The sequence below is a fragment of the Phalacrocorax aristotelis genome, chromosome 6, assembly GCF_949628215.1.
Source record: "Phalacrocorax aristotelis chromosome 6, bGulAri2.1, whole genome shotgun sequence".
Lineage (NCBI taxonomy): Eukaryota > Metazoa > Chordata > Aves > Suliformes > Phalacrocoracidae > Phalacrocorax > Phalacrocorax aristotelis.
The window spans coordinates 9,594,810-9,619,540 of record NC_134281.1 but is presented as its reverse complement, the minus strand read 5'-3'; the positions used below and the strand labels follow the sequence as shown (position 1 = coordinate 9,619,540).

Here is a 24,731-nt window from a genome sequence, read left to right as displayed (position 1 = left end):
TTTCTGTAGGTGTGGTGGCATCAGTGCAGAAAGGAGTGGTTGGTGCTGCTGATGTTGCTGCTAGCTGTTGCTCAAAGGTTATCTAAATCCAAACCCTTTTTGTTCCGTCTTCCTGTATTTGTGTTTGTTCCAACAACTGCCGGTTAAGATATCCTTTATCAGAGATTGTTCTTGGGGAAAATTTCTTTCAGCTTCTTTCAGTTCTCCAAAAAACTGTCCTTGGCTGTTTACAACTCTCACATGTCTTACACACACTTCTCTACTGAGCTTGCAGACTGGATGCTGCTTAGACCTGTTTGGGTCTCGGCAAGCTCTTCAGGATCTTGCTCTTGGCATTTGGTCTCATTTTTCAAGCAATAATTGGAATTTTCTGCAAGCATGAGTGTCTCACGTTAAACAGAGTGATGACAGAGAATAATAAAATGAAAAGCCCTTTTCCCTCAGGGTAGGAAATTCTGAAATCTTTGTTCAAAACAGTCCTGTGAACTCTAACTACGGGCTCTCCTTCTCCATCTTTTTGATTTTGATATGCCATCATTTTAGAGCAAGACAGTGTAATTTCAGCAACTTTCTCCCCTAATATAATGATTCAACAACTTGATTGCTTTCTCTGCAATGGGAAGGCCCCTGAAAGACGCCACTGATTTTTATCAAGGCTTTCAGGGATTTTTGTACTTTCACCCCTGCTGCCACATGGTAAATCACTCAGCAAGTGATACACCATTCAAATCATTCTTTTCTGCCTTGTATCTAAATGCAGTCTTTAGGCTTCATCCTATGGGGTTCACTTTTTCTTCTTTGTAGGAGGGAACTGGAGGTGAGAGGGGAGGGTTGAAGGGAGGCTGATTTTTCAGCTGATCTGAATCTGCAGCACATGCCTTGCCTCCTGTCATAACTCACATGGCATAAGCACCTTTCTTTGGTGCTTTCCTGGACTTACTGACAGAGTGCTTTTAAATGGCAAAAAGTGATGGTGTAGTCTTAGTTTATGGCATCAAGTAACAGTTTCAATTTCTTTGTCCCAGGTAGTTGAGAAGCCCCAGACTGAGGTTTTTGAAGGATCATAAAATGCATTTAGTTCCATAGTGAATTTCACTGATATTTGATTGGTTTGTGTGATTTTTTTTTTTCCTGCTTGAAAATTCAGCCTGCTTTTGAATTTCATTGCTTTGTAGCTAAGCAAGGGCAGCACTTCCTTGCTTGTTCTTAGTGTGGAAAAAAAAGGAACCTGTTTTGTTTACTGGTGGTGACATTTCTTTTCAGTGTTTCTTGAGATTTGGCTAGTGATGGAGCAGTTGAAGCATGTCAGGGATTCAGAGGCAGAAGTTCACATCTTTAGCCTTGCTCAGCTAAATGCTGAGATGGTTGGGCAGATCATAGCTGCCAGTCTGTGCAAAGTATCCCTACTTATCCAGAGCCTGTAAAACTTGCAGAGGTTCTTACCGCTGTGGTCCTTTAAGTTAAGCTACCCATCCAGAGCTGTGCAAGCAAAGGTTGGGAGGTTTTTGTGTGAAGAGGAAATACTATTTCATTCCATCCATCTGTAATAACTGGTTGGATTTTGCCATAAGAGAAGCATGGAATTTTCCTTTTGTAACCAATTGCACAGACTGGCATGATACTGTTACATATCTGAAACAGTGAGACGCTATTGGAAATTGTGTGTCAGAGGCTGTCCCCATTGACTTTCAAGAGAGATCTGGCTTTTAAGCACTTGAATCCTTTCTGATTTTGTTTCTTGTGCTTTAAGCAGTAAGGTAGCGTGTGGTACATGCTAGAGGCAACCAGATTGGTTGGCATCACTGGCATACTCCACCAAATACCAGTACCATCCAAGAAGATGCGGAGCCACTGCTTATCAGGTCTTTTGCCCTATTTTGGATGAGTTGGTCCCACATCCTTCCAACCCAGCAAGAAAAGAGCCTTTGCTACTTTACATTAATTATGGGCACACTGCCTCTAGTATAGATCGTGTCTTCATATGAGGATAGCTTCTGTTGGCATTACAAAACTGACCATGCAAGTAAGCAGCAAGAGCCTGCTGCACATGGGGCAGTGAGGCTGAAGGGTGAGGGATATAAGCCATTCTGCAGTGCCCTTTTTCTTACAGCTCTGTAAATATTTGCCTTGCACATAATCACGGACAAATGATCTCCTGTATTAAGATGACGGGATAAGATGTCCCCATGAAGTGACCAAGCTAATTTGCTTTAATTGCAGAAGTGAAGGGGTTTTGGTTGCTTTGCAATCATTACTACCATTTTCATTGAAAAATGAAAAGTTAAGAGGCATCAAATACAGATAAAGATTTGTCTGAGATAATTTTGTTTTAAAAAAAAGCCAAAACCCAACATTAAGAACAAATAACAAAAAAACCCTCCAAAATTAAAACACCTAAACTCATTCTTTACATGCCACTCCTGGGATTTAAAGTCAGATTTTTGTGAAAATGTTAAAAACAAGTGAAATTAGAATTAAAATACCCAAGTGTTGATATTTCTACCTCTTTCCCAGATTTTAAATGAATGATCAAAATCACATTACTCAAAATTTGCTAATGTCTGTTAAACTGTGTCTGGATGTAGTATAAAGGCATATGTGTGTCAGACCAATCTGTGTCAGAGTAGCTGATCCGTTAATTGGAAAATGATTTAAAATCAAGGAAATGCAAGTGGTTTTAATAAGAGATTTTTTAAAACAAAAGATTGTGGTAGAAAAATAAATATATTTGATTTTTTAAAAAAGTGGAAGTTCTTCTACAAGCTTTAATTAGATTTTGGCGGAATACATTATTTTAATGGTTTTTCATTAATGAAGACTGCTCATTGTTTTGGTTGTACAGTAAAAAGAAGAAAAAAGTAATCTTGGATTCTATTTAAAGAGCAGCCTGTGTATTAAAAAACTATTAAAGATACTGCAGTCATTGACAGAAAGATTTTGCATGAGAAAAGAATGCAGAATCCATCTAGGAAGCCTCAAGTAATTTCAGGTGAGGATGAGCGATAACATCTCTGGCGGTACGTGTTTGAAACATCGTGTGTAAGAAGCCGCAGTCTTGCTGAGGTTCCTGACCCCAGCTGTGCTTTCACGCCTTGGATGCCAGCGGCCCTTCTGCCCCTGATTTCAGCGGAGATAAGGTCGAGTCCCCAGAGACCTGGCTGCAATCCAAAATGTGCTTGCTGGGTTGCCAGCCCCAGGAGATCGATGGGCTCTGCAGCTCCCTCAGCTGCAAGTGGATGCGGGGCAGGATTTTGGAGGGGCTGGAGTTACTGGGGCTGCGCTGGAGAATTGCTCTGTCCCATGTGCCAGCCCGAGCCGGGGGACAGAGCACGTGGCCGTGTAGCTCTGTGTTGTGGGGCTGCGTGTGAGAAAACACCCAGTGGCAGCTGGGAGAGGGCAGCCACCTCCTCAATGCTCAGGGGGTCACTGTGGCCAAATTCCCTTTCCTCACTGCTCTTTTAGCCCCCAGCCCCATCCTGTCACTCGGGCGTTCTCCAGTCGCCGTCTTGTCTTGCTGCCATGCATATGGTTGACCTGGGGGGTGAACACAGCCCTCCTTCCCCAGTGTGTGCACTTAGTTGTTGGACCTGATGACATGATTTCCTGGAGGCAGGACTCTGATTTCAATATCTGAGGATGTCAAATTTTAGCAGTCTGTCCTGTTTTCGGTGCTGCTCGTGCATCAAATACTCCAGCTCCAGGTCAAGGCTGTCTGATGTTTACCTTTGCTTGCAGGTCATCCCACCATCTCCATGGAAATGTGTATCATTTGTTAACACAGGTGAGGGCTCTTAACTTGTCTGGGTTTTGAAAACCAAATTATTTGTCAGCCCTTAAAAGGCCAATTCGAATTCATTCCAAATTTTATTTGATTAAAGTCATGATGCTTACGGTTAGAAAAATGAAATACAAATAGCCATAAGTTACTCTGTTTCAGATGGATAAATGTCACACACAGAATGAAGGGATCTTTTTTACTAGGTTTAAGTGAAACAGAGTCTTTATTTAGTGTCATGTTTTTATTTAAAAGCATTTATTTAAAGTTCTAAAAAACAAAGAATTCAATAAAGCAAGACAGGTGCAACTGCAAATGATTAATGATATAATTCTCAGTACTTTATAAAGTGTCTAACGCTGAAGAGATTTATACAGTGCAGAATGGCAATTGTGCTTTGATGGAAGGAATAGGTAATCAATACCTGCAAGCTTAGAAAAAGTGTTCTATTTCCTCCTCTAATGATATAGGGTTTTTTGCAAGGCAAGGATGTCTGGAGCATGAGACACTTGGAAGAAGAATTAATTTGAAATCTGTAGTGGAAGATCAGTTTCAATTAAAACTGCACTTGAATGTCCATGAAAAAAAGCAGGCAGTTAGGCTTAAACCTTCTGATGGCTACTAGTGAATAAATGAATCCCACTGTGCTGTTCTTGATTATATTTTACAGGTTGTTGAGCTTCTTTTCTCTGGGTAGGGGATATAAGTTATTTAGTTTGGTCTCAAACTCAAAGATACAAATTCCTTTCTCACCCCCCTAGCTCTGCTTTGCCTTTTCACACTAATTGTTAAAGCTGGGATGGCCCCAATCCTGTCCAGCTGGGAATGGAGATGTTGGGGTCACGGCCTCTATTTCTGTCTAGAATTGCTGCCATAATGGTGTAGGTCATATTGCATGTAATAATTTGCATATCAAAAACTTCTGAAAGAAATTAATGGAAAACCTAGCCGTTTATAAAATCCTCTGCTGATTATCACTAGCAGGTCTTGAACTTCTAAATCAGAGTTTAGCCTGATGGCTTTAACTTGGGATGTCAGGACTTGGAGTCACTGCACCAGCACAAAGTTGGGGGTCTATTGCTGAGAGAGTTTAATTGCCTTAAAATTTTCTTTAATAATTCAGCACCAATACAGAAACATTTTATACTATCACATGAAGAGAGCAGATACTGCAAGGCTTTTTTTTTTTTTAACTTATATATTTAGAACCAATTGAAGAGATGTATTGCTATTAAATTAATCCAAACAAGTTTAATTTTAAAAAAGCAGACAATGACACAAAGCTATATGACCCTTTAAAGGTCTGTGAAAAACTACATTTCAGTGAGAGTCAGTCCAGGTACCTAAGTCACGTGAGGTTTCAATTCAACATGGTAGTTTGCTTGTTTACCCTTATGGCTTATTTTATTCATTTTGACAAGACAGTTTTCACTGCAAATTGGTTGAGAACTGGCTATACTTTAAAAAAAAAACAGCCTTTGTGACAAGATGCATGGAAGGAACCCTACAGCCCCTGTTAAAATAAATCCGTCTACTCAAAAAAAAAATCTCCCCATTGACTGAAGGGTCACCAAAATACTTAAAAAAGAAAATTTGAGTGCACAGCTCCTTTTGAATGCACAGCTGAAACCACTGCGATAGCCTCTGTGAGCAGAGTGCTTTTGAAAAGCTCACCCCATGTTTATAACAAAGCCAAAAAATGAGAGCTGGCAGGTTTGATGATTATGTGTAGTACTAAACACTTTAAAGCAAATTCCCAAATTTCATGGAGTAAATGCAAGGTTATAAGAAAAGTAAATCTGAATTGCCAATTAGTTCACTGCAAACCAATTACTAAAAACATCCTGAATCAGGAAAAATATCTGTGTGTAAGTGGAACATGTTTGGTTTTCCCCATGTAGCGTTTTTAATAATTTGGTTCTCCTTGGCTGTGGTACATTGGGAAATCAACTGGAAGTGGCTTTTGCTGACAATACAAGTTGAACCATGAGATAAAAGAAACTGATTTTTAACCTGAGCAGATGATGTAGCTGATTTTTAAAGGATGTTGAGATTTTGCCTAATTGTAGTTGAAAGTAAAACACTTCCTTGTTGTTTTGGTTACCGTACAGCATTTGTGTGTGATGAATACAGCACAAAATCTTACTATTGATTAAATGTCCTGCATTAGCCCATGGGAAGATAGGAAGAATGCATTTTGCAACTAGACAGATTAAAACCCAGGGGCCAAATAAACTGGCCTTCACAACTGCTGGGTTTGGATGGCACTAATTGAATTTACATATGCTTATCAGATGCAAGGGTAATAAATGCATATTGGTGCATCATTTACTGCTGTCTGCCTATCGAACAGACATGCTGACTGTGTAGTTCAGAGGTACGATAAAGGTATGATATTGGGGTCTCAGGAGACCAGAGTTCAACTGTGGGTTGTAACTTGTTTTTTTGGTAGATGAGCTTGAGCAAATTGCTTCCCTTCTCAGGCCATCAATTTCCCTGTCTTTACATGAGAATAATGTTGCTGATCCCTGCTGTAAAGCTCTTCAAAAACTGTGAGAAAAAGTGCTTTACAAGAACTCTGTGCTCTTATTTCAGGAGCTTAAACCGCTGTTTGCACTGAAGTAAGATCATCTCTTAGTCTCTGTTAATACAGTTTAAGAGTTGGAGAGGGAGGTGATAAGAAAAATCTGAAATTCACTGGAGATCCTCCTGGACATGTTGCTGAGGGTCCCTGGTGTTATAGTGTATCTAGAGCTGGTGTGTGGTGGGGATGACAAGGTCATTGCCTGAAACCTTTTATTTTTACTTATCATTTTTATTGACTGTTTGTACTGGAGAACCTTGCAGAATGGACAGGGTGCGTTAGGGCTGTGGCAAATGACCTCTGGCAGATTTAGTGGTGGTTTGCGATACTATCTCTTGCAGCTCCACTGCCACACCATGAGACATTGCTGCTTTCCTACTCCCAGCAGCAGTGTTGGTGCAATCCTCTTGTGAAATTTAGTTAAACAATGTAGGGGTTGAGTACTCATTAATACACCAAGAAGTAATCTGGAGCCAGCGAGAGCTCTGGAACATGAGCAGGATGCAGTCTTCCTCCTGTGCCTTGTGAGTTGAGTGGACAGCTGCGATAACAGCTAATATCTTAACACTTTAAAGTATTTTTTAGTAGTTTACGCTGAGCCTGTAAGGACCCTGACGTGCTGGGGACAGAGGCTGCTGGTGTCATTTCTCTTTGCAGCTGTAGCACTCTCTTCTCTTACTGACCTTGCATGGTAGCTAGCGATGGGCTCACAAAATACAGAATCTTGTATTACTTTCCAGACCTTAAACTACTTCCTGCAGAGAGAGTAGAGAGTGGAGAGGTGTAGGAGGGGAGAAGAGGTGACAATATTTGGCTCTGTGTCTGCTTTTGACTAGCTGTCATGTAATACGGATGGCTCTGATGTGCCCAGGTACAGCTACGTATGCAAGACAGTCAGCCCTTGGAGCTTCTCATTTCCTGCTAATACTTGACTTGACTTGTTTTGAGAGAGTAGTTCGCATCAGGTAAGAACAGACTGTGCTAATAAAGAAAACAGAAAACTCACTTAAGAAGAGCAGCAAAAGAAAGTTATAGTATTTTCCTGACAGGTCATTGTCGTCTTTATGTCCTCCATACAGAGTAATTTTTTTTTCCTTTGTTGTTTTCTTCAAATTTACTGATATACCTTTAGCTTAGTTCTTTCTTTTTATCTTTTCTGGCTTCAAAACCTGCAAAAGAAATGAGAGCATTAATAAAGATCGTATTATCTAGGCAGAGTGTTGCACAAACACAAGTTAATGGGTAGCTGTTACATTATTTGTCTCGTGAAGAGGTAAACTGTGTAGTAATATGCTAAGGCTGAAGCTTTAGGGAAGTTCCTGTAACACCATGCTAATTGATAACATATGAAGGAGGAGAACTTGGGAATTGCAGATGGGTTATAGAATAGTAATTAAAAAAAAAAAAAGGCCATTGTTCGTTACTGCTAGAGGCAAAGCTGGAGTACTGCGAATGGATTTCAATCTCCCATCAGTTTACAAGTCTTAACCTCTTTTAAACGTGAGAAGTGTAACTGTGGTGGAGTTACCTGGGGAGCTTAAGTGCTTCATCCTCTTAAGTAAGAGTTGTCTAGAACTATTGAGCCACTAGAATCTTAATTGGCATTGGTATTTTTTTAACAGGTACCTATGGTCCCGAGCACTGGGTTACTTCCAGCGAGAAGTGCGGAGGGTCTCACCAGTCTCCCATAGACATCGTAGACCATCAGGCCTATATTGGAGATGAGTATCAAGAACTGCAGCTTGATGGTTTTGACAATGAATCTTCGAACAAGACTTGGATGAAAAACACAGGAAAAACGGGTATGTTCTCATCTGTGTGTCTCCACAGCCTGCCTGCAGTCAATTAAAAACTCAGGCTGTATTCCACCCTCCTCCTTTTTCATTGTTCTGCTGTTTGGGTTTTACTGCCTTTTTTTGGTGTTTTGTTTTGTGTTGGTTTTTTTTTTTAATATAATTTTCCAGTAGCAGCCACCTATCTCTGCCTCTACATTCTGTGCAAAGCTAGAAAGCTAGTTCTGTAGATTGATTTTAAGGGTTTGGGGTTTTTTTTAAGGGAAATTTTTTTTTTAGGTTCTCAGTATAAGGTAATTCTCTTGGTAGGCAGTTGTTCCTCAGAATAAAAGGCTGTGTAAGAGTTTCAAGGTGTAACCTTGAATTAGCAGCTTCGGGAGGCTGTAACATCTAATCCAAAAGAATGCTGAGATGCAAGGCTCAGACTTTTGTGGGAAAGGGAATCTCTTAGGAATTGGAAGATTTTAGAGAAGAAAGAGCAATAACTGCTCAGAGTGGTGGGGGCTTATTAATTTGTTTCTGATATGATTATAACACTGTTCTTCACTGAACTGAATCCTCTTCTGCTCTGTCTGGTCTGGCTTTTAGAGAAAAGAACAGTCAGTGTACTGCTTATTTTTACCAAAACAGTTCACCAAAAGGTCAAGGTTGATTTATATGCAAAGCTGCATGCATTTGATTACTCTTTAATTCTAAAAATATAAAAAGCAGAAATTATAAGGCCATCCTCTTCATTTGACAAGGTCAAATATTTTTAGGGAATTGGATTAAACCACTAATTAATTCAATTTTATTTATTGGAAGTATATTTTTATCTTTATTAACATTTGACATGCATCTCTCCAGTGCTTTATGTAACATGTCCCTAGTCAGAGGTCTGCTAGCAAAACCCAGGGCATGTACCTGCTCTGGGAGTTTGCAACACAGCTGTGCAATCAGCGTGACCTCAGATGCACCCACTGCTTCCAGGGGACTTTGGATCTCAGCGGCTACCTGGAGTCCAGCAAGCGCTTCAGATCCACTTCCAGCAATTCAGGATCTTAGCAGGAATTGAGAGTTGTTGCCCCTCAGATGACATGGAGCAACAGGCTGTGATCCTGTTTTCTTTCACCACAAAGCAAATGCAGTCAACTTAAACCACCACCAAGCAGAGCTTGGGTTTTTGATGCATTACTGACGGGTTTTTCCAGCTTCACTAAGAAATGCTCCTGTTCGCTTTGAAATCCTGACTTTGTTGCCCTTTGTAGCCACATGAAGTTCAGGCAAGGCTGAATGCTATGGAAATTTGGTGCTTAATTAATCTATTCATGTTATGCACCCTGCCCTTTTGGTCACAGGGTGGCGTTTGTAGTAACCAGCAATAAATGTAATTAGAAATACCATGAAAAAGTGGTGGTCTTACTCTTCTAAGAAAGATGCTAATGCTATACTGTATGTGTAATAGGAACATATTGCTGCGCATATAATAGGAAACCATGTTAAACCAAAACGTGCCAGCAAGTTTTCCAGTCTCCATGCAGTTGGCAATGAAAGCTGTATCTTCAGTCTTCTCTGCTGGGTGATTTTAGCACTGCTGCTATATTTGATTTCCTCACCCATTGGGGTATGGATTTTTGCTGACAAGTTATTGCTTCGCAAAGCAACAGTAACTGTCACTTTTCTTGGTAACTTACGGCCTTTTCTGGTAACTTGAAGGCTCTTTTTGCCTTGCTGTCATCCCTGATTTCTTCTGCTGAGCTCTTAACTCCTCCCTTATTTTATCAAGTCCCATTCCTTTTCTTGATTTTCTGACCTTTTGAAGAAACTCATCTGGGGTTAATTTTTAAGGTGGTAAGTGGTAGAGCAGCAAACCAAGTAGGATGTTTTGGCTTGTGGGTAGAACATAGAGGCAGGTTGTGCCATAAATTGCTATGTATTTTGGCAGCAGTGTCTTGGAGCAGATGGCCACATGAGACCTTCATATTGCAGACTGAGAGAGACAGTAAACTAAATATCTGTTTAAGCAATGGTGACGGATGTAAAGGGCATTTCTCAGCACATAATGACTGGTTAAAAGAGACGGGTCTGAGGGAAAGCCAAAGGCCCTTAACCTTGATGCTCATTAACTGGCAGGAAATACGTTACTTCGGTTATTGTTATTGCTGTTGGACCTAGTAATTTTTTTTTTAGGATAGAACAATTAGTTATTTTTATGCTCCAAAATGTTAAAAGGTAAAAAGGTTATTGCTCTTCAGATTTGTTGTGCTCTTTCTTGTTGTGTCCCACCCCTACACCTACCCCATATCAGGTAGAGGGCAAAGAATGTACAGAAAATAGCATTTCATTCAGAAAATAGAGATGGAGTCATTAAGCCCCTGCCTTGACTGGAAATGCTTTTGTGCATGATTACTCTGGCAAAGCACTAATGTGGGTTTGATTTCATCACTATAGTAGCTGGTTCCCAAGTGGTAAAGATCACTTGGAGAGTAGAAGTACATTTCATAGTCCTCTTTGCATTCGTTGTTTTCATTTGTGCCACCTAATAATTAAGTGTTAGCCTGGTGTCAGCCAGGGCCTGAGGCTGACGAGGCTTCTTGGAGCCTGACCTTGTCCCATGGGAAGAGCGCCCATGGGAGCAGTACCCTCTCCAGCATTACACAAATGTCACCACTTTACCCCATTTTAGGTCACTGAGAACTTTGAAAAACTCCTTCTACTTAGAGAAACCTACTAAAATTTCTGCCAGAGATGTGTTTTTTTAAGTACTTTTCCTACATGATGTGCATTGCTCTTGGCTGGTCCTGACCATCAGAGCTGCTCTGCTAAGGCAGGGGAAGAGCTGCTTTGTATCCAGGTTTATTTTTGCTCTCACAGGGGTGATGGGCATACAGCTTCAGCCCTGATCCTGCAAATGGCATCACACAACTGTGATCCTGGTGGCTGTGCACCACCTTCTTTGGTTTTGTAATCTCAGTTATAATTTTAAATTAGTGGGCTTTGGGGTTGATTCCTTGCTGTGGACTCCACAGAAATCACTGGATAAAAGCAGTGGCTGCCGAAGCCTGGTAAGGTGATGTTTGTTTATTGCAGTCCTGAATACTGGAGATCACATGGAAGGGAAGGAAGCCCCCAAATCACTGGCAATAAGGGGATGCTGCTAAGATAGGAAGGTGATGGGAACATGTGTCATACGGCTCAGCAGTGTAAGAAATACTGTAAAAAGAACAATTAGATGAACATTTCAGATTGTACATCCTCCTAATTATCCTTTTAATTATTCATCTAAAACAAGTAAAATGACCCCTGACAGAGCCATAAATGATTTAGGAACTATCAAATATTTATTAGATGCAACTGAATCCCTACAGAGGTTTTTAACAGATGCACACGAATCTGCTTTCCTGTATTCCTCACCTCCTACAATTTTATCTATGGAATTTATAACCAATTGAGTGAGATTTTCAGTATTTAAAATACTGCTGAGCTTGTTGAGAATTTTTTAAGGGAGGAAGAGAGCAGTGGTGCTTTCAGTCACTTAAGTTTCACAGATGTGGTGTAAGACAGTGACCACGAGCAGTGCCCTGGCTGACACAGGCAGTATGCTACAGCCAGTCCTGCAACACCCATCTTCCTACACAAACGCTTTGATGCAAAGGGAGTGCCAAAAGAACCAGAAATCATGGAAGAAACCAGTCCCATGATGTCACTACACAATTTAGAAACATCTGCAATTTAACATTTAGACAGTTTTAATGTAAACAATTTAAAGTTGAGATGTGTCTAAATTGTGCAGTTGCACCTGAGATGAGGCTGCTGTAGCCAGCCTGTACTCATGGGGGGCAGCCCCGATGTGGCAGAAAGCCTAGCCTGCAGCAGAGCCTGCCACTGACACACCAACAGAGGAATAACTTTTATTTCACAACTACCTTTTTTGTTTTTTTCAGCAGTGAATAAAAGCCTCCCTCTTACATAATAAAATTGGGTTTATATTAATGTTCCCGTTGTGATGACACAGTTGGCTTGAGAACACAGAGAAATCCTTGTGGGTTGTGCTATTCCCATTAAAAAAAAAATAATCCCCCAAACCAACCCAAAAACTTTAATCACAGGATTCTGGGCACAGCAAGCAGTGGTCTGCAATGGCTTTTACAAGAGCAAATTTCTAATTTTAGTTCTGTTTTTAAGCAACAGTTTAGTAATGGATGAGAAGAAAAGATTTTGTAGGGAGTAATTTTTAGGAATAATGCGTATTAAAAATGGGGGGTGCTAGAAAGGGAGGTGGTCTTGTAGTCAGAGCAGCAGACAGGAATTTATTGAAAGCTGGATTCAGTTCTTGGTTGGACCATAGACCTCCCTGTAACAGGTACTAGCTTCCACTGTACAATTTTGCCCTCTGTTTGGACCTACAGCTTTTGTTGTTACATAAAATACAAAGGCTTTTGGAAATGAAAAGAAAATACAAAGAAGATCCTTTTGACCCTTATTGAATCACATAATAATAATGTCAGAGTTACTGTAATAAAACCCAGTTCTTACAGAGGATGTGTCATGAGTGGGTCTCAAAACTGTTATTGTTGCTCTCCCCATTTTACAGAAAGGAGGAGCAGGGAGGCTAAGGAAAGTACCCACCATGCCCAGCAGTAGAGGTGGGACAGGGCACAGGGGCTTCCCGCCCCAACAAAATAGAAGAAATCCCACAAACAGAGGATCCATTCTTTTCCTAACTTGCGATCTACAAGCCTTTTGGTGGTTTGTAAGGCTAAGGAATGCAGTCAGCCATTACTCTCTGGAACCATATTAAACAGGTTTCAATGGAGTTTGCTATTTAAATTTTAAATTCAGAGTCCAATAAGGAGGGCAAAGTCCTTGAGAAATTTGGACTTTGGGATTTTCTGTAGTCTATGGAACTTCATAATCACTTCCATAATTAGCCAGCATTACTTGTAGACTTTTTTTAATCCCATCCCTATAAAGAGGAATATGATGACCTGACATATTACTTGCATTATAAGTATTCTAATATAATGAGGAAAAACTGTAAATGCTTCGGAAAAACTCTGCTAAGAACGTCTTTCTCCTTGTTCTGTGTGTGCAGTTGCTATCCTGCTGAAGGACGATTATTTTGTCAGTGGTGCTGGGTTGCCGGGCAGATTCAAGGCAGAGAAAGTGGAGTTTCACTGGGGTCAAAGCAACGGATCAGCTGGCTCTGAGCACAGCATCAATGGCAAGAGGTTCCCCGTTGAGGTGAGTGGAAAGACAGGCGCTTACATTCTCAAAAAAAATAAAATCAGAATGTATTGCTGTAGTTTGAGACGACTGTGAAATAGGGCAATGTTTCCTTCAATGAACATATCACTTTCAAGGCCCTTCCGGCCCTCGCAGCACTCTATCTATCATCTCTTATGTGCTTTTGCAATGTCAGCTCTGAGCTCTGCTATGCTAGCGTTGCCAGCTCTCATGTCCCATGGGTTAAGTTGCAAACAGCCACTTTTCTCATTTCCCCCATAAGCTTTTCATGTGTGGGAGGATCTCCTTGCAAATATCCGCAAAATGACCTCGTTGTCCTCCAAATCTTTTCTTTCCCATGATGCCTACAAACAAATAGCAGCAGTTTGGGAGCCGTCATGCTGAGACCACTGTCTTTCATCAGTATTGCTTCCTTGCACACGTACGGCCTTCCCTCTACCTGTGTTCGGCTGCGGTCCCTTGCCTTGTACTAACAGGACATCTACGTAGATCTGTGCAAACAGCTGTGCGTTTGTTCTGCCGGTGCAGGAGCCAGCTGGACCCGCGCCAGCCCCGCTCTGCCAGTCGCCCAGCTATCATAGCAGAGCGCTGTGCTGCAGCGGGAGCAAGGTACCGCCTCGGGCACAGCACCCTGCGAACGCGGCCCTGTTCGGAGCGCGGGGCTGGGCCGCTGTCTGCAACTGACTGCAAGGACGTGCTGTTAGATGGCAGGGAGGGTCCCGGCGCTGCGGGCTGCTGCGGAGCCTGGTGTGGTGGGGTCTTGGCTTGTGACTGATAGTCCTAGGTCACTCTGTTGCCCGTGCAGTATTTTCCGTGACAACAGAGGTTGTTGATACTTTTCACTTTATATTCAAGATTTTCAATGTTGAGATAAAAGAGACGTTGTCTGGGACCTTTGCCCCTCGGTAAGCAGACAAGCACTTTTAGAGTGTGCCATGTGGACATGAGCAGGTTGAGGGGAGCTGTCCTTGCCCAGAAAGCTCATGTGTGGACAGAAATGGTTGTCTTGTGAGCTGGGTCTTGCAAGAACTTGATTGTTCTTGCACGTAATTCCTTACATGTGGCTTTAGCCCAGTCGCTTATCAGGAGGTGGGAAGGAGCTTCCAAAGCACAAAGGGAGGTTGTAGTAGACTCTGGTGCACCTCCCTGCTCCAACTGCCCCATCACGTGAGAATTAGAAGCTATTTTTTGTCTCACAGTTCTGAACCTGTATGTTCAGATGTTCTGTGAGGCAGAGATTTCTTATTTTCTTACTTTTTAATGAGCTTTTCCAACACCTTCTGGCTTGATGTAGCTGTGATTTCTCACAAGGGGCCACCTGTGAACACATGGAGCAAAGGCCCAAACATTGTCATGCTGCCCTGTCTGTCTCAGTTGGCCATACTGATATTTGTAACCCTGGTTTTGGGTGGCAGAAGGGAGCACTCAGGAAGTCTACAGAGCCAGTAAACTCCTCTTCTGAAATTTCAGCGAGTGGAGATGGTAAAGAAGCCTGGGCCTTCTTGTTCGTGTCAGAAATAGTATTTCCACTTCACAAACCCTTTCTTATGATGCCAAGGCTGTTTGATGCGGGCTTGATGAATGGAAACTATTTGGAAAAAAGCAAATTCCCAAGAAATAATTTTCCTTTGGTTTAAATATTCTTAATTTTCTTTTTAGTGGGTTGGAATACTAATTTTTTTCTACTTTAAAATTGGGGGGGAGGGAGGGAGAGGAAGGGAGACTGCCACTAGGTCACTTGTTTGTGAATTCTGTGCAAAATTAATTGCTCTATCAGAAAGGTTTACTGTTAATCCTAATAAAGGAAATGAAATTTTCAAAGTGATTTGTATTCATTGCAATGACATGAACCTCTGTTCTCTAGCCTTCCGGGGTATGATGGCATCGCAGAATTCTCACAGCCTTTCCTTTACTATTTTTTTTAAAGGAAGAGCAGTTTCCAAACCAAACCTTTCCCTGTTGTGATGCTACCTACCTCCTGCCCAAGAATTCCAAATTTCAGTTGTGCTGAAAAGGATTTTCATGGGTGGATTTTGAAGGGTCCAGTAGGTCTAAAGTGATGAAACGGAGTCCTTCTTGCTGATACATGTGAAAGTAGTCCTCATAGTTGGGATTAGACCTCTCAAACAGTAACTGTACATCTATGCATGGTGGAGCTTTTAATTTGTAATGGTAATTGCAGTTCAGCTTGCAACTGTCTGATGCAACCCTGATTGCCTGATGCTGGGAGGTCTGTGCCAGAAAAACTGTACTTCATTTGAGAAGTGGCATTTCTAGGAAGGCTGTAGAAAGGAAAACCAAAACTCTCTCCTATGGAAAGCAAAGCCCAAATCATTCTGATTGTTCTGAGCCTGTGGATCTATGTAAAGCTTTTACTGAGCATGCAGGTCTGCAGCAGTTACACTGGCCATGCAGCTGAAAGGAAACATTTTCTGAGTCTAACTGTGCAACCAGATGTGGACTATGCAAAATCCGTTAGTTCCAAAGCACATCCCAAGGGAACGCAGATAGATCAGCTTCATCCATAGACTATGCTCTGTGCACATGAAGTTTAGATGTTTTTTCCTCTGGGAAACAAAGTGCTTGCTTGGTAGTCTTTTTTTCTTGAAGAGGATGCAGAAACTAATTAGAAATGTCAGATATAATACAGAGCATTATTGTTTGACCACGTTGTTTGGTTTTTATTATTACAACTAATGTGTCAGATGGTAAGGCTGTCTACGTTAATTGGTTTCCTTCATTGAAGCCCATCTGGATCATATTTTTTTGTGATTTATATGTTAAATTAGTTGGTAAGATATATGAGAACATCCTTTTGTTTCCTGCTTTAAAGGCATGTTGGATCAAAGACGTATTATCTTGCAGTACTTTTATGCATATGTAGCATATTGTGATTCCTTTTCAAACCATGGCATATGTAATGATATTCTTTCATTACGTGGTCTTGATTGCTTATTTGTTGATTAGGTTTTCTTTGGTGATACTTGAGCCTTAGGAAGGCATCATCATGAACTTGACTGTCTCTCAAGTAGCATTCGTGAACAGAGATATCCATGTGCTTCAGACTTTCATCCACAGCCAGGTTCCAGTTTGATACCAGACCTGGTCAGCATTGTCCTGAAGATTTCTTCCCCCCTCCTTGCCATTTTAGCACCATCATCCGGGTGAGGCCAGGAACTAGTGCTGTGATGCTGAAGATTAAAGTGATCCCATTAGTGCACTGCTGTGTGAGTGAAGCGCGAATCCTAATGAGGATGTGGGCTCTGTGCCAGTTTAGAAAAAATGTCTCTCCTTTTTTCTTCAAGTTAAGAAAAGTTTTTGACATTGCATTCTCTAAACTTTAATGAATTGCTGACTCCTTTATATTTTGTTATTGTTCTCCGCTATAATTACTCAGGTTTTTCTTCTTCTTTCTGAAGTTGAAGCAGTATAAATGAACGTGCAAACACTAGAAAACCATTTAAATGGTGAAGTGACAGAATTAAAATAAAGATTATGAGCTTCCCTCAGGCCAGGAGAGAACCCAGGTTCCCCTCATTAGAGCCAAGAGGAGTAATTGCAGCACTTTAATCTCCAGTGTCACCGCACTGGTTACCAGCCCTGCCTGCGCAGAGCTTGCGGCAGGCAGGGCACGCCACGCGGGCTGCCTGCTAGGAGGGAAACCTGGCGCTTAATATTTCATAGGCAAGCGAACAGCTGACGTGGCAGTGCTGCACTGTGCTGGCGGAGTTCAGTACCACCGTCCCAGCGTAACTGTGATTTTTTTGAGCTGCTTTGTACTCATTTTTATGCAAAATGCTGATTATTTCTGTGAAGAGCAGAAATCAGAAGAGTGATTTTAATCATGACTGTGTTAATTTGATGTGAGCTTTGGCTGTTTATGAGCTTTCTCTTTAATAGCGCTAATTGTCAGTTATAATGTGAACACCATTATACAGTAATATATAGTAATTTATTTAGTAAATGAGAATCTTATTCCAAGGACCATACTGCAATATGCCATAGAGACCTCATCCCTTTAATCTTACATGAACAAACTTGCACTGTCTAGGCCAAAATGGTAATAGGAACATCAACTTGGCTTCTAAAACAGCAATGTGATTTCACACCCACAGGTGCCAGCATGCATGTTTTTTGGAGGTCTCGAGTTCTTCTCAATTAAAAAAAAAAAATTTTAAAAAAATCCCTAAACCCCCCCAACAAAACCCCCCAAACCATCCTAGCAGCAAATGAAGAGCTAACACCCTTTCATGGCAATTAACCAGCTTTTACGTTATGTTGATAGATTCATTTTACTAAATTATTATTACCAAAAAAATCATTTGCATTAACAATTCTTACTCTTTTTAAAGCATGTTTCTTAGAAGACTTTCCAGGTTCTAATGGTGTCTTTGTTCTTGCTACTACTTTGATTTTTTTTTTCCCTTTCCCTTTGAATATACGTACTAACTTCAGCATGGTCTAGATCTACAGCTAGTTGCTCTAATTTGCATGCTCAGATCTCCTTGCCAAAGTTTATCACTGTGTGCTATCCTACCTCTCATTATATCATTTAAATTCTGATGTTATATATTATCACAGGCAGAAGGCAAGCAATAGCATTAATGTAAAAGAAACGTGGTATTCAGTGTACAAAACCTTTATTAGAGGAAATAAACTAAGACAAGCTAATGTTGTTTTGTTTTGTTTTGTTTTATTCCTGAATGCTAAGTCCTTCTGTCACACCTGGAGTCATCTCCAGTATATATCCAGCCTTTCGTCCACCTGTGGATGGCAGGGGATATTTACTTTTTAATGTTAGAACTGGGGCCTTTTCTGTTCTTTAGTTTTACTCTTGGTGCATTTGTAAGTCTGTTTAGACTTGTGCATGCTTTTTTGACATTAAAAGATGGACATATCACACTATGTTTTCTTCATATACAGGAGAGAACTAACACCCTATGTTGCTGTGTTGCATCTGGGTTTATTATTTCTGGCATCCAGCATATCTGGTAATTGTAGTTTTGCGAAGATCTCTGGTGTTGGCTTCAAGCACAAGAAAAGACTAATTTGTGAAACAGGGAGGCAGCATTGGTTTTATTTCCTTATATTTTGTTTACTAGTTGCTCTTCAAATTTCCTTGCCTCCATCTGGCAGGATGTATCAAAGTAGAAGTCAATAAATGATGGAGGGACCTAAAGAGGACCATTGGGAATATATCACAGTGAGAGACACTGACTGTCTGAAGTAATTTTACTGTAATATTCTCTCCAAGGACCAAACATACACTTATAGGGGGGTACTTGCAGCTCCCAGTGACTTTGATGGGAGATGTGCTGATGAAACTGAATGAGGATTTGGCTCCATACTCATGCTGTCTGTACTGTAGAGTGCTCAGGGAATTTACCTTGCACTTTGTGTTCCATCTCTTAGAGCACCCGACTTAAGCATTCAGACAAGGAGATGGGTTGGTGATTTCCACATTTAATTTTTTTCTTTTTTCTTCAAACTGACACTTCAAACTGTTTTTTTGGTCTATTTTCTTAGTCTTCTGTCTCCCTTTTCCTCACAGTCCTCTATGATACTCTAAAATACAAGATGCTAAAAAGCCAAAACTGCTGCTCTGTCTTATCTCCAGTAAAGTAAGATTTTACTCCAGGGGTCCCCAGACTTTACTCCTCTTTGCTCTTCATCACTTTAAAAACTTGTTCAGGTTTCTCATCATTAATAAATCAGTGTATCATAATTTTATAACATGAAATGGATGGATATATTGAGCGCATGGCTGAGTCTCCATCATGTTGCACTGTAAAGACCGTGAGCAGTGCAAGTTAAACATCATCTTATAACTGTCTGGTTTACAGTTTTATTTTCCTTAGAGTAGCTGATACACTGTCTCTTCACAGTTCTCTTTAGTGCCTTGCATATACTGACAGAAGAATCAGTTGAGACTTTAATTAATGACTTTATTGCAATCAGGGTTCCATTTTAGTGCAGAATGCTTCATCTTCTGGTAGTGAAATATTTAGTCTCCATCTGGCTGATCTTTTCTGTGAATGTCCCACGATAATTAAGAAGAAACATGAGAGGATAGACTGGAAGTAAAATATGTGTAGTGGAGGGGTTAGCATATCCTGGGAGTGTTCGTGTAGAGACCGAGACAAAATTTAGGGACGTAACAGCAGTTTGATTTTATGGCAGCAGCTTCCTGCTGCCTGCCAGGCCCCAGTAATTTCTAGAGTGAGTTGCAAATGGTACAGTGCATCCAGAGTTTTATTTTGAAATAACTATCCAGTAACATGAACCAGATATAACTCTTTTCATGTTGGCTGGGAGTGTCCTGCTTTCCCTAAAGGATTTCCACTGTCTTGTTGAAAAGGTCAGAGGCAGTAGCACTACGCTGCAATTACAGTATGTTAATGATGAGCTAAGAGTTGTACATTCCTCTTAACATAAATCCCTGATTTTCTACATGATTAATTGGAATCCAGAAAGACTGACAAGGAGAAGGAGGATCAGATGGGGTGAAAATAAGAGATAAGAGGCTGACAGCCAGCTCTTGTTGTAAAGGAGAGTTATTTTGAATAGGAGAAAAAAATCAATACAAAGGTTGGAGAATTTGACAGAGTTATAAGAGCTACTTTAATGAAAGGTAGCAGATTCAATAGGATTGTTACTTGAAATGTGGGATTGTCTGAGTTAGAAAAATGGGACTGTCTTTCCCTAGCTGTAAAGGTAAGCTTTACGTGCTGAGCTTACTGGGTACTTAGGCCACTGGATTTACTGGCATTCACTCTGGGCACTCAATGTGGCAAGAAAAGGGAAAAAAAAAAAGTATGTACAGGATCTTGCTAAATTCTGTTCTTCTGGAATAGTTACTTGATTATGGGAGGAGAAGGAAGAGGACAGCAGGTGATAGCTACTTCTGCTGCTTCACCATGTTGGGTAGCTCCATGTTAGAGTATCTTGCAGTCTTCTGCAAGGAAAATGTTTCATTATGAGGAGGTGACTTCATTTGGCCCTGGCTGTAGGGAACAGGCTAGGACATTGATAGACTTGAAAGGACATTTACTGAGAGCTCTTCTCTGATATGTATGTGTCAGCCTCCTTCCCCCAGCAGTGATGGTGAGAGGTTGAGCACAGGTAGAGGTGCTGTGCGTGGAGGCTTTCCAACCCAAGACAGGGGTAAGGTGAGGAGTCAGCTGAACCTCAGTATCCGTCTGTGCAAATACACCTTGGACAGAAGTACCACTTCATTTAGTATGGCTAGGTATAGGGGCTTCAATAATGCTGCGGAAAGAATGACTATTAGAGGGCCATTTTATTTCTCTCAATGGAAATGGGCACCTCAGTCTTAAACGGGGAGCCAAGTTTTCCAGAATTGCTTGTAGCCTTTTAAGTTTGGGAACTTAGACACAGGAAGGCAATTTTTTTTCAGAATCAAATGCACAGCCATGATGTGTGTGAGGCTTACAGTGGGGTGAGCTGCAGGTCAGTCAAGTGTCCCTGGGCGCAGGCTCTGAGCATGTATCCGGGTGCACCGAGTGTGCAGGTCGGGTGTGTTTGCGTGCCATACTGCGCCAGGTCGGCTGCATGCAAGGGTCGTGGGACGTCGGTTAAAAACCATGAAATTCGGTAAGGGCTCAGCCCTGCCTCTTCCTGTCAGGCAAGTCTAACAGTCCTGGGACTTTGGGACATTTTCCCCTGGAGATGTATGACCCTTCATACTTACTCCAACAGCTTCTCTGGAAATAACATAGATAACATTTGGGGAAAAAATAAAAAAACCCAAACACATTGCATAAATGTGTTAAGAAGCGATAATATTTCCTTGGCACACAAAAAATCAAAAGAAAACCTTAATGTGGTTAATGGGCTGCTTGGTAGCTTGTCGGCCACTATTTCCCATGGAAGTCATTTCACTGGGTCTCAAAGAGTGGGAATAGATTTCACCAATGTTAATCATGATTTAAGGCAGCAAGCAGGAAATGATTTAAATTGTCCATTATACTGGTGCTTCACTGATTGCATTTTTGTTTTCTGTTGTTTTTTTTTCCTGAAGAATGCTAAACAGTTGCTATAATTTCATGCCAAGAGAATAAATTACGTCAGACATGTTTATTGCAGTTAGAAAACTCAGTACATTTATTCAGGTTTTACTTTTTTTTTCTCCCCCCTCGTTTTATCACATGTTAAAGAACTGTTTTCTAAGGGATGATGACCAAAAGCTTGTGTAAACCAGAAAGGAAGATGCATCTTGCTGTCTGGTTATTTATATGTCCAAAAAGGTTTTAATTAAAATTGATTTTATAATGCGGGTCACCGAAAGGCTTTATATTCTAGGGGGAGACAGGTTGTGAAATGCATTCTCTGCAGACTGTGCTGATCAGTGGTATCATATCTATGTTCTTGCCCTCCCACCTGAATTCCTCTGCTGTCTCTTATATTGAGTTTAAAAGCTCTTTGGGACAAAGAGTGTCTCTTTGCTGGGTTTGTGCAGCGTCTGCCCCAGTGGAATTCATGCTCTGGGATACAGCAGTTCTGCTGCTGCTATAACCGCAGGCTTTGCAGGGATGAATTGCTTTGTTTTTTCTATGATAAAGCTTCACATGATGTAAGAGATCAGGCAGCAATATGAGTGTAGTCCCTGTTATTTCCCCAGTTCACAGGCATTGTATTTCCAGACAGGATGGGAAGGTTAACTAAAGTTGAAAAAGGATCTAAAACACAGCGAAGTTTACTGTCTGGTAAGAATGAAATAACAATCAAGTAGCTGAAAATGAGGAAAAAAAAGGTATGTGTTTGCTCATGCTTCAAGGCACACTGCACTCGCCTTTCTGTAAATATAAAAAAAACCCAAACAATTTGGGAAAGATGGTCGTATCCCTGAATATATGTGTTGTCTTCTTCCCTATTTTTTTCTACCCAGCTTAATAAGCAAAATTCTCTATTCTCTAATTAGTTGGGCACATACCTTGAAAGGCCCATAATGTCCTTTTCTGTCACCATCCCATCTAGGGCTGGCTGTCCTCAGAGGGGGCTTTCCTTTATCCTCTGGCTTCAGAGAGGAGGCAAAGCAGGCTTGTATTTCCAGGAAATCGCAGCCCCTTCTGTTTCCTGCCTGCAGCTGCCTCCAGCACGCTCACTGCCTGGGCAGGAAAGCCTTTGTTATCGTATCCCTCAAAGAGGGCTTGGATATCATTGTCCATTGACCATTCAGGAGGTTTTTTTTATAAAACATAGCTCCTGATCTACACATATGTAAGAAATACAAATCTTGGCCTCCCACCAGAATTAAGTAGCGTTACCAGGTGGGAAAGAGCTTTTCTCCTCCTGCAGTGGGATAACAGTTTGTTAATAGCTCAGTCAAGCACAGAAAATGGCACCTGGTCTGCCAAAAGAGCCTTAGTTTCTCCAGAGGGGACTGTTAATTGTCCAGGAAAAGAAGATTGAAAGTGTCTCCCTGATAAGTTAAGGATGAATCATTCTTCTCTGGGACAGGGGGGCAAATTTAGTTTTTGAACAGACTCTCAGACACCAAAGAAAGGGTGGAGAGGGAACCTGGCTAACCCCAGGTGGTCAGGCTAACTTGAGAATTAAAATCACTCATTAGCACAAGATTTAGCACACATTTGTCATGGAAAGGAGAGAGATCTTTGGAATTTGAACATGCCAGGGATAGATTAAATTTCTTGAATTCTGTAATTTTTGTCTGTATCGGGCTTTTAACTACATTCTGTGTTTTGAAGTTTATGCCTGTAACAGCACTTGTGTTTGCTTTTTACCTTAGCCAGATTGCTGTAAGGGTGATTTTAGTTGATTTTCATTCCTACATCAAGCCCTTCCATTCCTCCAGGGTGATAATGCCTACAACTAAGATAAAAAATTCAGTGTTCAATGCCTGCATGCAGCGCTCAAGGGTTTTCAAAGAGTAGCAGAATTAACTTTTTAAAATGCAAAACTATCCACAGATGAGTAGCCAAAATTACAAAATTTATTCGAAAAGAAGAGGAAACCTTTTCTTCAGTTTCTCATCACCCTTCGTTGAGCAGAAAATTCTGTTCTCCTTTCTCTGAGGTCTAGATCCTCTTAGGGCAGGCTAATGCTCTTGAGGAAGAAGGTGGCTTGCTGAGAGTTGAGTGACACATTTAATCTTGTGATGGCACGTACCAGGCAGGACCATAATATCCCTTAAGAAAAAGAAATGTCATTACATCCAGTTCAAAATAGGAGATTGGAGATAACAGGAAGGTTTTAAAAAAGATTCATTTGAAATTCTTTGCTTCAGAGGTCTCATTCTGTTTGGGAGGCAGGAATGTGAGCGCTCACTTAATGAGCTGCATTCAAAAGGTGAAATTTCAAGAGAGTAAAAGTAAAACCCATTATTTCCTGAACATAAATGGAGTCACCCATCCTCAAATCCATAGTCGTGTCTTTCTCCTCAACCTCATCTAATATTCCCCTTGCTCCCCGTTTAACTAGGAAACATTTTAGGGGCCTTTGCCTCGAGGAAATACCCAAAGTAGATACCTTCAATCATACCAGTCACTGATGTTAAACCACATGCTGTTTACTAAGTAATGCTGAAAGCTACATGCTGTTGTTGCTGGCATACCATTTATGAAAGGCCTGTTAGCCCTCCCACTGAACCATATGGTGATTTATCAGGCAGTTTAGTAGTAGCAAGACCAAGACCCGAATTGGTCAAAACTAAAAATGGATATTCCTTCTGTTGCCTCTGATAAAATGTTCCCTTTCCTATTCCCTTTGTAGTGCGTGCTGAGCTGCGTGTCCCCTTACCGGGCGTAGCCTGGAAGGGAGGTGCTGTATTTCCAGCATACAGGATTATGATCTTACAAGTTAATCTCTCAAGAAACTGAAAGCAGCAATTTCTGGATGCTTGCAGCTCAAACAGCTGTGGTGTTGGTCCATTTTAAGACAAGAAATATAAAATATATATGAAAGATGTGAAAGCTGAAGTGCAGGGCTCAACTCTGAGGAGTTTGAAGGTGAGGCCACATAAGAGGAAATTACTATTTTCTGTAGAAGAAAAGCAAGCTCTCATTTCAAAAAAAGCTTCCTAGCAGACTGTTTTGGCCTGCTTCACACTTGAGGTAGCAAAACATCCGCATGTGATCTCTGACATAATATTGCTGCATTATTAGCAGAGGTAGTTCAGATGTTTTCCCATCATGATCAAGTAAGATAGAAGTGGAAAGCATTTTGGTAACATGGCAAGGAGCAATTTGGCAGCAGTCAGAAGTTGGAACTGGGAAAGGGCAGTAGGAGAGAAATAATTAGCAAGGATAATTTTCAGGCCTTGACAACCTGGCGTGTCTTTCTAGCAGTGAATGGATTCACCTGACATCCAGAG

General features: G+C 41.0%; 1 protein-coding gene across 1 annotated transcript in view; it reads left to right on the top strand.

Annotated features, from left to right (window-relative positions):
- The window catches only part of PTPRG (protein tyrosine phosphatase receptor type G), a 415,547-nt gene that overhangs the window by 214,175 nt on the left and 176,641 nt on the right, over positions 1 to 24,731 (top strand). The window contains exons 3-4 of the mRNA XM_075095798.1: positions 7,982 to 8,161; positions 13,227 to 13,375. Coding sequence (XP_074951899.1) covers positions 7,982 to 8,161; positions 13,227 to 13,375 — 329 coding nt within the window. The remainder of the gene's footprint in view (positions 1 to 7,981; positions 8,162 to 13,226; positions 13,376 to 24,731) is intronic.